This window comes from Pongo abelii, chromosome 12, assembly GCF_028885655.2.
Source record: "Pongo abelii isolate AG06213 chromosome 12, NHGRI_mPonAbe1-v2.0_pri, whole genome shotgun sequence".
In the NCBI taxonomy this organism is placed as follows: domain Eukaryota; kingdom Metazoa; phylum Chordata; class Mammalia; order Primates; family Hominidae; genus Pongo; species Pongo abelii.
In genome coordinates, this window is record NC_071997.2 from 45,534,072 (window position 1) to 45,547,957 (window position 13,886).

The window sequence follows — 13,886 nt, forward strand, 5'->3', positions numbered from 1 at the left end:
CAGTTGGCTGTGTCAGGCACAGTGCTAGGCACGGGGAAATAGTGACTTGTCCTCCAAATAAAAGGAATCTAGTGGCTGGGCGCAGTAGCTTACGCCTGTAATCCCAGCACTTTGGGAGGCTGAGGCGGGTGGATCACCTGAGGTCAGGAGTTCAAGACCAGCCTGGCCAACATAGTGAAACCCCGCTTCTACTAAAAATACAAAATTAGCTGGCATGGTGGCACACACCTATAATCCCAGCTACTCAGGAGGCTGAGGCAGGAGAATCGCTTAGAACCTGGGAGGCAGAGTTTGCAGTGAGCCGAGATCGCGCCTTTGCACTCTAGCTGGGCAACAGAGCGAGACTGTCTCAAAAAAAAAAAAAAGAAAGAAAGAAATCTAGTGTTCTCTTGGGCAGCACATATACTAAAATTGGAACAATACTGAGAAGATTAATGTGGCCCTGCACAAGGATAAATACAAACTTCTGAAGCATTCCATTTTTTTTTTTTTTTAACTTTGTCCACGAAGCCTCTACAGTATGGAGCTGTCAGTGGGACTGGCACTCCACACTGAGGGAGGACTATGTGGAGAGACCCTGAAGTTGGAGAGAGCCTGAACCCAGAGAGATCTGCAGACAGGCCTGGAGTGGGGAAGGCATTTCAACATGCTGCCCAGTTTATTTCATATTCCTCTCTGTGTAACTTTGATCTTTGTTGTTTTAAATGTGGTCAACTAGCTTTTACATTACTGACTTAGTAATGTTTTCTGTAGAATTTTAACCTTTTCTGGGGGATGTGGGGGAGGTTTTATAATAAAATATACTTAAGAAAATTTGCCATTTTAACCATTTTTAAGCAGGAAATTTGGCATTTTAATTAACATTTTAATTAAATATATAACGATACTTTGAATGCTCTGGTCTTTTGAAGATTTTAGATAGGAATTTCTGTTTCAGTCTAACACATGCTTTCTGGGACTTTCTACCATTAAATAGTGCTTTATTTATAGATTGATTCATTTATTCATTCAGCACCTATTTGTTGATTGCATTCTATGCATTCAACATATTGTTAACGCAGTGGGACGCAGTCACTATCCTGATGCCATTTATATTTTAGTATATAATGTGTGTTCTTGGTTTTTGAATGTGGTATTTTAAGATTAAGCCACCAATGCCTATTTGAATGTGAATCCACTTTGGTCTTAATGGGTTTGTACAATCTATTTGAGGATAGTTTTAGTACTTTAAATAGCACCTGAGTTAATTAGAATGCTATCTGGCAACTCTGTGATTAGAGTTTTGTTCCGACTTTAGAATTAGTGTTTCATATACTTCATAAAATATAATGGATGATATTTTTGCTTTCTTTTGTTGTGTTAACTAAGGAATATGTTCAGCAGCAAATAACTGAAAACTTGACCACTGTGGCTTATATTAGAGCAGAGTGGTGGAACTAGGCCTCTTTCACCTCTCATTGCTTGTCCCCGCTTCAAGCTGGTTATCTTGTACATGGGACATGGGCCTTTCCATCAGTGCTTTCTCAGAGTCAGGAGCTGAGCAGCAGCACACCAAGGTGTGGTCATGCATCCTAACCAACTCTCACTCATCTGGGACATTCTTAAGATACATTTATAAACTGCTTCAGCAGTAGCACTTTATATTTGTATGTGTGTGAGAGTTTACAAAGCTCTTTGACATATGTGATCTCATTCAATCTTCACGAATAAGGAAAACAATTCAGCTTGCTGTAGATGACAGTGAGGAAATGGCGGAGCTGGGGTTCAAACCCAATTATCTCTAGTCTAAGTCATATGTGCACTAAAACAACCAGGCAGGAAAAAAGCCCAACGGCTCTCTGGCAGGTTGGTTTTGTAGATTCTGGAGGGAATGCCTGATGCCAGGTGTTGCTGCAGTGGAGTCCTTCCGGTCTCATCATACAAACGGCAATCTTGAATGCAGACGGCCCTTCTATTACTCTTGATTTCACCTTCAGGTATAGTTGTTTTTATTTTTTAGTAAACTTATTTTTTGAGCAGTTTTAGGTTCACAGCAAAATTGAATAGAAAGTACAGAAGATCCATGTACCCCTGCCCTCATACTTGCATAGCCGCAATCACTATCAACATCCCACATGAGAGTGGTACATTTGTTACAATCAGTAAACCTCTATTTATATGTCATTATCACCCAAAGTCCATAGTTTACATTAGGATTCACTCTTGGTGTTGTACATTCGATGGGTTTGGACACATGTATAATGATATCCACAATTATAGTATCATACAAAATAGTTTCACTGCTCTAAAAATTCTCTGTGCTCTGTTTATTCATCTTTTTTCCCTACTAACTCTTGGCAACCACTGATTTTATTACTGTCTCCATAGTTTTGCCTTTTCTAGAATGTCATATAGTTGGAATCATACAATATGTAGCCTTTTCAGACTGGCTTCTTTCACTTAGTATTATGCATTCTCCTTGTCTTTTCATGGCTTGAAAGCTCATTTATTTTTAGTACTGGATAATATTCCATTGTCTGGACGTACCAGTTTGTTTATCCATACACCTGCTGAAAGACATCTTGGTTTCTGACAAGTTTTGGCAGTTATGGATAAAGCTGCTATAAGACATCTGTGTGCAGGTTTTTCTGTGGACATATTTTTAATTCATTATGATAAATACCAAGGAGCACACTTGCTGGATCATATGGTAGGTGTGTGTCTGGCTTTGTCTTCCAAAGTGGCTGTACCATTTTGTATTCCCATTGATAATGAATGAGAGTTCCTGTTGCTGCACATTCTCGCCAGCATTTGGTATTGTCAGTGGTCTGGATTGGGCCATTCTAAGGGGTTTTTAGTGGTATCTCATTGTTTTAATTTACAGCCCCCAAATGACATAAGATGTTGAACATCTTTTCGTATGCTTACTTGCCATTTATATTAATATATCATGTTGGTGAGTTATCTGTTCAAGTCTTTTGCCCATTTTTAAGTTCAGTTATTTTCTCATTATTGAGTTGTAAGAGTTCTTTGTATGTTGTGGATAGCAGTCCTTTATCAGATATATCTTTTGCAAATATTTTCCTGCAGCTTGGGGCTTGCCTTCTTATTCTTTTGAAGGTGTGGCTATTTTTATTATGAAATAATTTTTACCTGCCACACCTTCTTTTTTTGTTTTCCTTTTGGAACATAGGAAATACATTTTTTTAATACCTGTCTTGGTTTCTTTTGTGCTGCGATAGCAGAATACCTGAGACTGAGTAACTTATTCAGAGTAGAATTTTATTTTCTGAAGTTCTGGAGTGTGGGAAGTTCGAGATCAAGGTGCTGGCAGGGTTGGTTGTCTGGTGGGGGCTGCATTTTCTGGGGGGTAGGCATGCTGTGTTCTCATATGGCAGGAGGAAGGGTAAGGGGGGATGAACTGCCTCCTGCAGGCCTTTTCTAAGGGCACCTAATCCATTCAGGAAGGTGGAACCTCATGGCCTAATGACCTCTTAAAAACCCCACCTCTTAATACTATCACAGTGGCAGCACCTGAATTTTGGAGGGGACATATTCAAACCATAGCAACCACCTTTGTCTTGAGTTTCAAGTGTCCAACATACAATTAGTCTGGCCTTTTAAAAATCCACTTACCTAATCCATTTTGATTGGTTATCAACTTGAGTGTTTTTGTAATAAGTTTTATTTCTAAGTTTATTTTTGTGTCCCCTTTTTCCTACAACATTGACTCTTCCTTTCTTGTACCTTCTAATAATCAGAAATGTATACCTTTTTCAAAATACAAATGATTCAGTGTTTAAATACTTCTCTAGTCACAGTTCTTTCCATGTCTCCCATCTGTTTACTTATTTTCACTAATTCAGCCCAAAAATGTTTATTGAACAAATACCATGTTCAGGTACTCTCTCTGGGTTACAGACTCAGGATGCAAATAATAATACAACTTATAATATGTATAAGGATGTATCAGGATGCAAATTATAAAATAATAATACAACTACAGGCTCATGTAGACATCAGGCTTTATAAACAAAACCAGATGGAATTTGCTTTATTTTTACCCTTTTCTTCCCATCTTTATATAATCAATAGTAATTTTTAACATTCTATAACTTTTTGTATCATTTTAATGGCATATGTAATTTATTGCTTATTTCAGCCTCACAGATTCTTGGCACTTCCTCTGTCATTCTACTAATATTAATAAATATTTTATTTTCCCATTTCAGTGTTAAGAGAAATGAAGTGTTCTCTGCAACTAGCAAACTCCCTTACTCCTTTAGAAAAATCACAGTGCTATAAATGTCAGACAGGCATTTCTCTGGTCACTCTTGTTTTCCCTTAGATGTGAAAGCTTCCTAGGGTCTGGATTCCACCAGAGGTAAACCTCTAGTGACTCCTGGTTTAGCCAGGAGGAAAGAAGTCTGTGTGCCAGTTTTAGGGAACAGCTTGTATATGACAGCTCTCAGAACTTCAAGTCTCATGAAATTCCAAAACAGGTTTAGATGGTTGCCAACTCTTTGGAATGTTAAAGACATTGAGGGTGGGGCAGTGATCTTTTGATACTACCATGATTTCTTATAAAGAAGATTGTAGTAGTCATACAATCTCAGACTACAGAAGGTTTTTCTCTAGTAAGGAACCACCTCACACTGACACACATACACATATTCACTGTGTCTGTCCTAGTTTCTCTCATTTTTCTGAGGACCAATGATAAGCTGGCTCCGTACTGAACAGACACTGTCCATAGGCTGGTGTGTGGGGAGCTCTGCTTGGGTCCTGAAGCCTTCTCTTTCCTAGTGTGGCCTTTACAAGGTCTGGAGCTCTTTCTCCCATTTGTGATTTTCCTGGGTGTCACAGTTACTCCAAGCTGGCTTCCTTTCCTAAAAGTCAAGAGTGGCTTCAGGCCACTCTCCAGATTGGTCATGTGGTGTGCATGCTCATTGAATTCACATCAGTAGTAACCCAGATAGCACACAATTTAGGAAAGTCAGTCTCTTGGTCAACTAGCACAGTAATTAATTTAAAGGCACACAAATAACTTTGGGAGTCCATCTGCTACTGCTGTCATTTATTGGAATGGCTCATAATTTGGCTGTCTCTCTTTATTCCATCCTGTTGAACAATTCTGACTGTACACATTCTCTTTCAGCGGTCTTGCGAGTGGCTGGTTCCCTGCAAAAGAGCACAGAAGTGATGAAGGCCATGCAAAGTCTTGTGAAGATTCCAGAGATTCAGGCCACCATGAGGGAGTTGTCCAAAGAAATGATGAAGGTGACTTGGGGCTAGCCCTGCTTTCCTTTCTAAACCCCAGAGTCACTCTAAACAAGTAGCAGGGGGCTAGGGATGAGGGTGGGTGGGGATGAACAGACTACACCTGCTAGACAGAATTAATTTTAAGGAGTAGCTGTTAACATTGATTGAAACCATTTGAGCTCAGCGTAGCAGAGGCTGGGTCAGATTGCCAGAGTGTTCTGTAGAAGAAGCAAAAGTCTACCCAGAGCTCTAGAGGAGGTGGGGGATCCAAGGAGCAACCATTTAGGGATCAAGGAAATAAAGTTTGCAGGGTCCAACATAGGCAAGGAGATGGAAAGAAACTTGATTTACAAAAACAGGCAGAGACCGTATTTGGCCTGCAGCAGCTGTAGTTTGCTGATCCCTGTTTTAAACTAAAAAAGGAGAGACAGAATCAAATAGAAAGTGCATAAATACCTGCCACCCCCAGGATCAGGGTCTGGCAAGGACCTGTACTCGTGGCCTTCAGACAAGGACAGGGATAAAGAAGGCATTGCTGCCGAGCCCCGGCAGCCACATACTGTCCTATCTTCTAGTCTGTTGTTATAGCCATCTTGAGAGGTAGGGATTTTTGTCCTCGTTTTACATAGACAGAAACTGAGCCTTTGGGTCATCAGGTAGTTTCCCTAAGGTGACCTTGGTTGTAAGTGAAGATCTGGAATTGGGGCACTGAGGTCTGACTTTATCACGTGAGTTGTCACAGAGGAAATGAGGATGGGAGGTCCCTCACACAGATGCTGTTTCATGCTTCAGACCTGTGGCTGACAACCAAGAGTGTACACCTCAAATTCTTGTATAGAGGCTGTGCATAGAAATCACCTCCCTTCCTCTCAGGGAATTTCATTTATGAACTTGAATTATGTACAGGGTTTAGGGCATGGGAGAGAGGGGCTGGAAAAGAAAATTGCAGAAAAACAACATAGAAAGCCCAGGGCCCAGGTTGTTTGAGAACTCCTTGGGCAGTAGCAGTAAGGAAGGAACTGGGTCAGGAGGGTATGTCCTTTACAAATAGCATGTAGGTGTCTTGCCCCCAAGTTGGTGATCACTGTTCATCTAGAACCAGATAAGAAGATCATTCTTGGAGTGCCTTCAGTCTTGCTCATTTTAACTCGGAGCCACCAGGATCTGAGAGGGAAGCCTTTTTCAGAATCTAGGATCTTTTTCATAATGGTTTCTGAATACTGGGAGTAATACAGATTTGGAGGAAGGCTTGCGTGTAGTACATTCTGAAGGCCCCAGTAGGGGCTCAGCTCCTCAAGGGCAGGAACACACCTTAGTCATGCTGTTTATCCCAGGCCTATTGTGTGGCACAGAGCAGGTGGATGAATCATTGCTGATTGAATGAATAAATAAATGACAGCTTCTACCTCCAGAGTGTGAAGGGCTATTACAATTAGGATTCTGGTGGACTCTTTTTAACCAGTTAGCAAGCATTTATTGCACTTCTTTTATGGTAGCCCCCAGTACTAAGATGATCCCATTCAGGAAGGCCCTAGGGTTCCACCTGGGTGAACATGAATGTGAATTTATTTGTTCATTTTGGTTGGGAAGAACGGATCTGAGGATGGGTAGAATAAGGTGGTAGTTAGATTCAGGCAGGCAGGATAGAGGGTTGCTTTAAATCTGAACCCTTCAGCATAGTCACTGAGAATTGTACCCTGGCTGAGTACAAGGGAGCCAAGGCCGGAGCTGCTACATGTGACCTTCTGCTCCTTGAATCACCAAAACATCAAGGTACAAAGCAAGGGACTTAGTTTTTTCAGGTGGCAAGACAACCAGGATTTTCTTTTTCTAGCAGCTTCTCAGAAACCTGAACCCATGCCCTCCACCACAGCCACTCAGCCCCCAAGTACCTGTTCTGCCCAGGGATGTCAGCAGCCCTCTTATTGACTTTGGAGGTTGCTGTTCCGACCCTTTGCTTCAGTAACAAACAAAGAACATTCAGTAGGGCCCTATCTGGGAGCTGAGGAACTGCTGAGCACAAAGATGGCAGGGCTAGGTTGGGTTGGGCCAGTGTTAAAGCCATTTGCTTGTGTCCTGCAGTGGTGCCGTGCTGCCTTGAGAACAGAGGAGGCTGACTGGCTGGCTCCTGCAGGCTGCCAGGCACGGGACTTCCAGAAAAGTGTCTGGCCTTTACCTTGTTGAGTCCAGAAATATTGTCTTAGTTCTCCTAGGAGTGGGTGATCAGATTTCGGTTAATCCTTGCAGACCTACCAGATTACCCCATTCTGGCAGATGTAACCTGGACAAGCTGGAGTCCTCTTCAGGCCTTGTTTGCCTTTTGCCCTGCTGTTGGCATTTTTTTATCACAGTGTCTACTACGGCTCCAACCACTTTTCATACCATATTCCAACCCCTGCGTTCACAGATTATATTTGCAGTGTTAGGGCAGATGCTTCCCAAAACAGCGCTGGAAATACACTCATCTGTCAGTGAGCTGTTTCTCAGGTGCTGCCATTATATTAAGTCTGGGTTACTTTAGGAAGCTCTGCTGACAGCCAGTAGTAGCACTCCCCACCCCTAGGGTGTTAAATTTAGAGAGCCGTTTCCCTTTGGGGCTTTTGCATTTCTACAGAGAGGACAACATCCAGTGTTTCCTTTGGCCAGCTGTCTTGTGTGTCAGCTCTTGAAAGTATGGACTGGACTTAGGCTAGAGCTCGGTCTAGGTGATGTGTAGGGTGTCTGATGGGAACAGATTTAACAGTTGACTGAAGTGACATATTTATTCTGTGTTTAGGCTGGGATCATAGAGGAGATGTTAGAGGACACTTTTGAAAGCATGGACGATCAGGAAGAAATGGAGGAAGAAGCAGAAATGGAAATTGACAGAATTCTGTTTGAAATTACAGCAGGTATGACTGTGAGATCCATCCTTTCTCCTCTCTTTTTATGGCCATTCATTAACTCCCTTCTACATTTTTAACGTTTTACAGTGTGCAGCTTATTTCTTGAAAAGTAAGCACAGTATGTATAACCATCTTTTAAAAAACACAAATAATTCTTAAAAATTTTTAGAGTTTTCATGATTTTAAAGGAAGATACTGCTCTCATATACTGCTGTTGGGATTTTAAACTGGTGTAGACTTTCTTGAAAGCAATTTGGCCATAGCCATTCAAAAGCCCTTGCCTTCGCCAAGTGCGATGGCTCATGCCTGTTATCCCAGCACTTTGGGAGGCTCAGGTGGGGGATTGCTTGAGCCCAGGAGTTTGAGACCAGCCTGGGCAACCATAGCAAGACCCCATCTCAAAAAAATATATATTAAAAAAAATATATTTGACCTAACAGATTGACTTCTGGGAGTTTAATGAAATAATTAAGAATGTGCTGAAATATTTAATTCAAGGATGTCTGTAGTAGCATTATTTATAAAAATGAAACGTTTGAAGGCCAGGTGCAGTGGCTTATGCCTGTAATCCCAACACTTTGTGAGGGAGGCTGAGGCAAGTGGATTGGTTGAACTCAGGAGCCCAGCCTGGGCAACATGGTGAAACCCTGTCTCTACAAAAAATATAAAAATTAGGTGGGTGTGGTGGCACACACCTTAGTCCCAGCTGCTCGGGAGACTGAGGTGGGAGGATTGCTTGAGCCTAGGAGGTCCAGGCTGCAGTTGGCCATGATCGTGCTACTGCAGTCCAGCCTGTCTCAAAAAAAAAAAAAAAAAAAAAAGTTCGAAACAAACTAAATGCCTAATAAAATCATTTGTGTTATATTTATTTTAATGGAGTACTATATATTGTGATAGATGGTATAGAAATATACTCATTAACATGGAATGATGTTTACAATATGTGAATAAAGCCTTTTTACTGAAATATACATACTTTTGTGTAAAAACATGTCTATAGAAGTCTGGAAGGGAGATGATAAAAATAGTAATCTCCAAGTGATGGTTAATGAGTTTTTAAACTTTATTTTTCTTTCTAGATTTTCTGAGTTTTATGTTTAATTAAAGAAATGGTGGGGTTTAATTTTTATTTGTTCATTTGTTGGTTTTAAGCTGTTGGGGAAAGGAAGACAGTTACTCCAAGAAAATATTTTGTGAAGATTTAGAAACAATTTAGTTTTATTCAGAAAGAAGATTTAAAGTTTTCAGTAGCATTTAGGAATTTAGATTAGGAGCTTCAGAACCAAGATTCTTAAAATCCTTACAATTATTATGACTTTGGTATCATTACAGGTAGCTATTTGCACATTTCCCAGAGTGAGTAAAACCCCCCAGAACAGCTTGCTTTACTATCCCATTTTTGTATCTGGTCAGATTGGTCCAGGAATGAAAGGCAGGGAAGATTGAGGGGCTGCTTCCTTAAGTCAATGTGGTGTTCATCTTTGCTTTTTCTTTTCAGGGGCCTTGGGCAAAGCACCCAGTAAAGTGACCGATGCCCTTCCAGAGCCAGAACCTTCAGGAGCGATGGCTGCCTCAGAGGATGAGGAGGAGGAGGAGGAGGCTCTGGAGGCCATGCAGTCCCGGCTGGCCACACTCCGCAGCTAGGGGCTGCCTACCCCGCTGGGTGTGCACACGCTCCTCTCAAGAGCTGCCATTTTATGTATCTCTTGCACTACACCTCTGTTGTGAGGACTACCATTTTGGAGAAGGTTCTGTTTGTCTCTTTTCACTCTCTGCCCGGGTTTTGGGATCGCAAAGGGATTGTTCTTATAAAAGTGGCATAAATAAATGCATCATTTTTAGGAGTATAGACAGATATATCTTCTTGTGGGGAGGGGAAAGAAATCCATCTGCTCATGAAGCACTTCTAAAAATACAGGTGATTGCCTGAATGTCGAAGACTCTACTTTTGTCTATAAAACACTATATAAATGAATTTTAATAAATTTTTGCTTTAGCACTTGGCCCCATTGTAGATTGCCCTGTGCAGTAAACTTTCCAGGTGTCGGCTGCCCCAGACTGCTTCATTTGCTGGGTGTGGAAAGAGTTGCTATGGCCAGGCATATGGGATTTGGAAGCTCAGCAGAAGTGACTTCTGCTCTGTGGTTGCTGCTCCCCGGCTTTCACAGACGTGGTATGGCAGCCATTCTTTTATCTATTTAACCAAGAGGATGCTTGGGAATTGTGCTGCTTGTCCTGTTGGCTGGTGGCTGTATTATGTCCTGGGGTGTGTGTGTGGGTCTATTTAGAGCTTCTGTCCCTTCCTTCCCATTGCAAGTTGCACCTAGATGAGACAGCTGTAGGACTAGGTCTCTTTCACCTCTCATTGCCTGTCCCTGCTTCGAGCTGGTTGTCTTGTGCATGGGACATGGGCCTTCCTATCTGTGTTTTCTCAAAGTCAGGAGCTGACCAGGAGCACACTAAGGTGTGGTCATGCATCATAACCAACATTCACTCATCTGGGACATTCTTAAGATACATTTGTAAATCATTTCAGCAGTAGCACTTTGTATGTGTTGAGAGTTTACAGAGCTCTTTGACATATGCGATCTCATTTAGTCTTTACAAATAAGGAAAACAGCTCAGTTTGGGAAGTATCAGAGCTGGGATTCAAACCCAGATCCTCTGGTCCAAGTTGTATGTGCACTGAACTAATCAGGCAGGAAAAAAGCCCAGCCACTGTCTCACGGATTGTTTTTTGTATATTGTAGCAAAATCCTGAAACCATGGGGTCCTTCCAGTCTCATCATACAAAATGGCAATCTTGGCTGGGTGCGGTGGTTCATGCCTATAATCCCAGCGCTTTACAAGGCTGAGGCAGGAGGCTCTCTTGAGAATAGGAGTTCAAGACCAGCCTGGGCAACATAGCAAGATCCTGTCTCTCCAAAAAAAAAAAAAAAAAAGTCTTTTGAGTCCAGAGGACCCTCCTATTACTCTTGATTTCATCTTCAGAGTGTAGTTAAAAAATTTTTTTAGATTTTTTAAATCGGTTGTAGGTTCACAGCAAAAGTGAACAAAAAGAAATTTCTCATATATCCCCTGCCCTCACACATGCATAGCCTCCCACCACTATCAATATCCCACACCAGAGTGGTACATTTGTTACAATCAATAAACCGCCATTGACCATCATTATCGCCCAAAGTCCGTAGTTTACATGAAGATTCACTCTTGGTGTTGTACATTGTATGGGCTTAGACAAATGTACAATGATATCTACAATTATAGAATCATACAGAGTAGTTTCACTACCCTAAAACTTCTCTGTGCTTCACCTGTTCATCCCTTTCTTCCCTAATCCCCTGGCAACCACTTAAAAAAAAATTAGGTTCAGGGGGTACATGTGCAGGTAAACTCGTGACAAGGGGGTTTGTTATACAGATTATTTAGTGACCCAGGTACTAAGCCTAGTACCCAATAGTTACTTTTCTGGTCCTGTCCCTTTTCCCACCCTCTACCCTCAGGTAGGCCCCGGTATGTTATTCCTTTGTGTCCATGTTATTTCGCTCCCACTTATAAGTGAGAACATGGAATATTTGGTTTCCTGTTCCTGTGTTAGTTTGTTAAGGATAATGGCCTCCAGCTCCATCCATGTTCCTGCAAAGGACATGATCTCATTCTTTGGCAACCACTTTTTACTGTCCATAGTTTTTCCTTTTCTAGAACGTCATATTGAAATCGTATAGTATGTAGCCTTTTCAGACTGGCTTCTTTCACTTAGTAATATGCAATTAAGGTTCCTCCATGTCATTTCATGGCTTAATAGTGCATTTATTTTTAGCACTGAATAATACTCCATTGTCTAGATGAACAGTTTATCCATTCACCTATTGAAAGACTTCTTGGTGGTTTCCAAGTTTTGGCAATTATGAATAAAGCTGCTGTAAACATCTTTGTGCAGGTTTTTCTGTGGGCATGTTTTTAATTCATTTGAATAAATACCAAGAGCTTCAGTGCTGGATCATATGGTTTGTCTTGTTTGACTGTCAAAGTGTACCATTTGCATTCCCACCGGCAATTAATGAGTTCCTGTTGCTCCACACCCTCACCAGCATTTGGTGGTGTAAGCATTCTGGGTTTTGTCTATTCTAATGGTTGTGTGGTGGTACCTGATTGATTGACATTTGCAGTCCCCTCATGACATATGTTGAACATCTTTTCATATGCTTGCTTCTTGGTAAGTTGTCTTTTCAGGTCTTTTGCCTGTTGTTTAATTGGGTATTTCTGATTATTGAATTTTAAGTGTTGTCTATTTTGGATAACAGTCCTTTATCAGATGTGTCTTTTGCAAATATTTTATCCCAGTCTGTGGTTTGTCTTCTCATTATCTTGACAGCGGCTTTCACAAAGCAGTTTTTATTTTTATTGAAATCCAGCTTATCTGTGTTTTTCATGGATTTTGCCTTTAGTGTTGTGTTTTAAAAAATCATCACCAAACCCACAGCCATCTAGATTTTCTCCTGTTATCTTCCAGGAATCTTGTGTTTTACATTTAGGTCTGTGATTTACTTTAATTTTTATGAAGGGTGTTAAAGTCTGTGTCTAGATTGATTTTTCTTTTCTTTTTTTTTTTGCATGTGCATGTCCAGTTGTTCACCATTTGTTGATGTTGAAAAGACTTCTTTTGAGACAGGGTCTCACTCTGTCGACCCATGCTGGAGTGGAGTGATGCCATTTTGGCGCACTGCAACCTCTGCTTCCTGGGCTCAAGTGATCCTTCCCCTGGTGCATGCCGTCATGCTCAGCTAATTTTTAAAGGTGTTTTTGTAGAGATGGGATTTCACTATATTGCCCAGGCTGGACTCGAACTCCTGGACTTAAGTGATCCTTCCTCTTTGGCCTCCCAAAGTGCTGGGATTACAGGCATGAGCCACTGCCCCTAGCCAAGACTGTCTTTTCTCCATTTTATTGCATTTGTTTCCTTGTCAAAGATCAGTTGACTATATTTGTGTGGGGCTATTTCTGGGCTCCCTGTTTGTTTCCAGTGATTATGTCTATTTTTTCACCATTACCACCCTATCTTGATGACTCTAGCTTTATAGTGAGTCTTAAAGTTGGGTAGTATCAGTCTTCTGACCTTTTTCTCTTTCGATATTGTGCCAGCTATTCTGGGTCTTTTGCCTCTCCATGTAAACTTTAGAACCAGTTTGTCAAGATCCACAAAATATCTTGCTGGGTTTTGAATGGGATTGCATTGAATCCACAGGTCAAGTTGGCAAAAACTGAGATACAGCAATGCCAGTTTATTGTTTTATGATAGCCTTAATCCAGCTAGTTTCTTCACAGGATGATGTTGGAAATATGGGATGCTCATAATCCCTGAGTATTTTTTATGTGGATAATTAAACTTTTTCTGGGTGGATGGTTGGATAGCCAGAATAGTGATAACCTCTCTTCCAGCCACTCAAATAAAATGATATAAACATAGGGTTGGTTTGTTTTAATTGTTGAGAGATCATGTTTTTTTCACTCTTGCTCTCAGGTAAGGAAAGAGCACTGTTGGTTCACGCATTCCTTTTTCCCTCATACACTTTGTTGGGCACTGATGTGGTTTGGCTCTGTGTTCCCACCCAAATCTCATGTTGAATTGTGATCCTGAGTGTTGGAGGTGGGGCCTGGTGGGAGGTGACTGGATCATGGGGGCAGATTTTCCCCTTGCTGTTCTCATGATAGTGAGTTCTCATGAGATCTGGTTGTTTAAAAATGTATAGCACTTCCTGC

At 41.3% G+C, this 13,886-nt stretch overlaps 1 protein-coding gene and 1 non-coding gene across 4 annotated transcripts in view; both read left to right on the top strand.

Moving 5' to 3' along the window:
* Positions 1 to 12,126, top strand: part of CHMP3 (charged multivesicular body protein 3) — a 123,486-nt gene extending 111,360 nt beyond the window's left edge. For 2 of the 3 annotated variants that reach the window (XM_024241911.3, XM_054545878.2), the window contains 3 exons: positions 5,138 to 5,259; positions 8,018 to 8,132; positions 9,625 to 12,126. In XM_024241911.3, coding sequence (XP_024097679.1) covers positions 5,138 to 5,259; positions 8,018 to 8,132; positions 9,625 to 9,770 — 383 coding nt within the window. In that variant the 3' untranslated portion in view covers positions 9,771 to 12,126. 3 annotated transcript variants of the gene reach the window in all.
* Positions 382 to 486, top strand: LOC112132142 (U6 spliceosomal RNA). The gene has a single exon (XR_002913955.1). It is a non-coding gene; the product is annotated as a U6 spliceosomal RNA (small nuclear RNA).
* Positions 12,127 to 13,886: the final 1,760 nt, after the last annotated feature.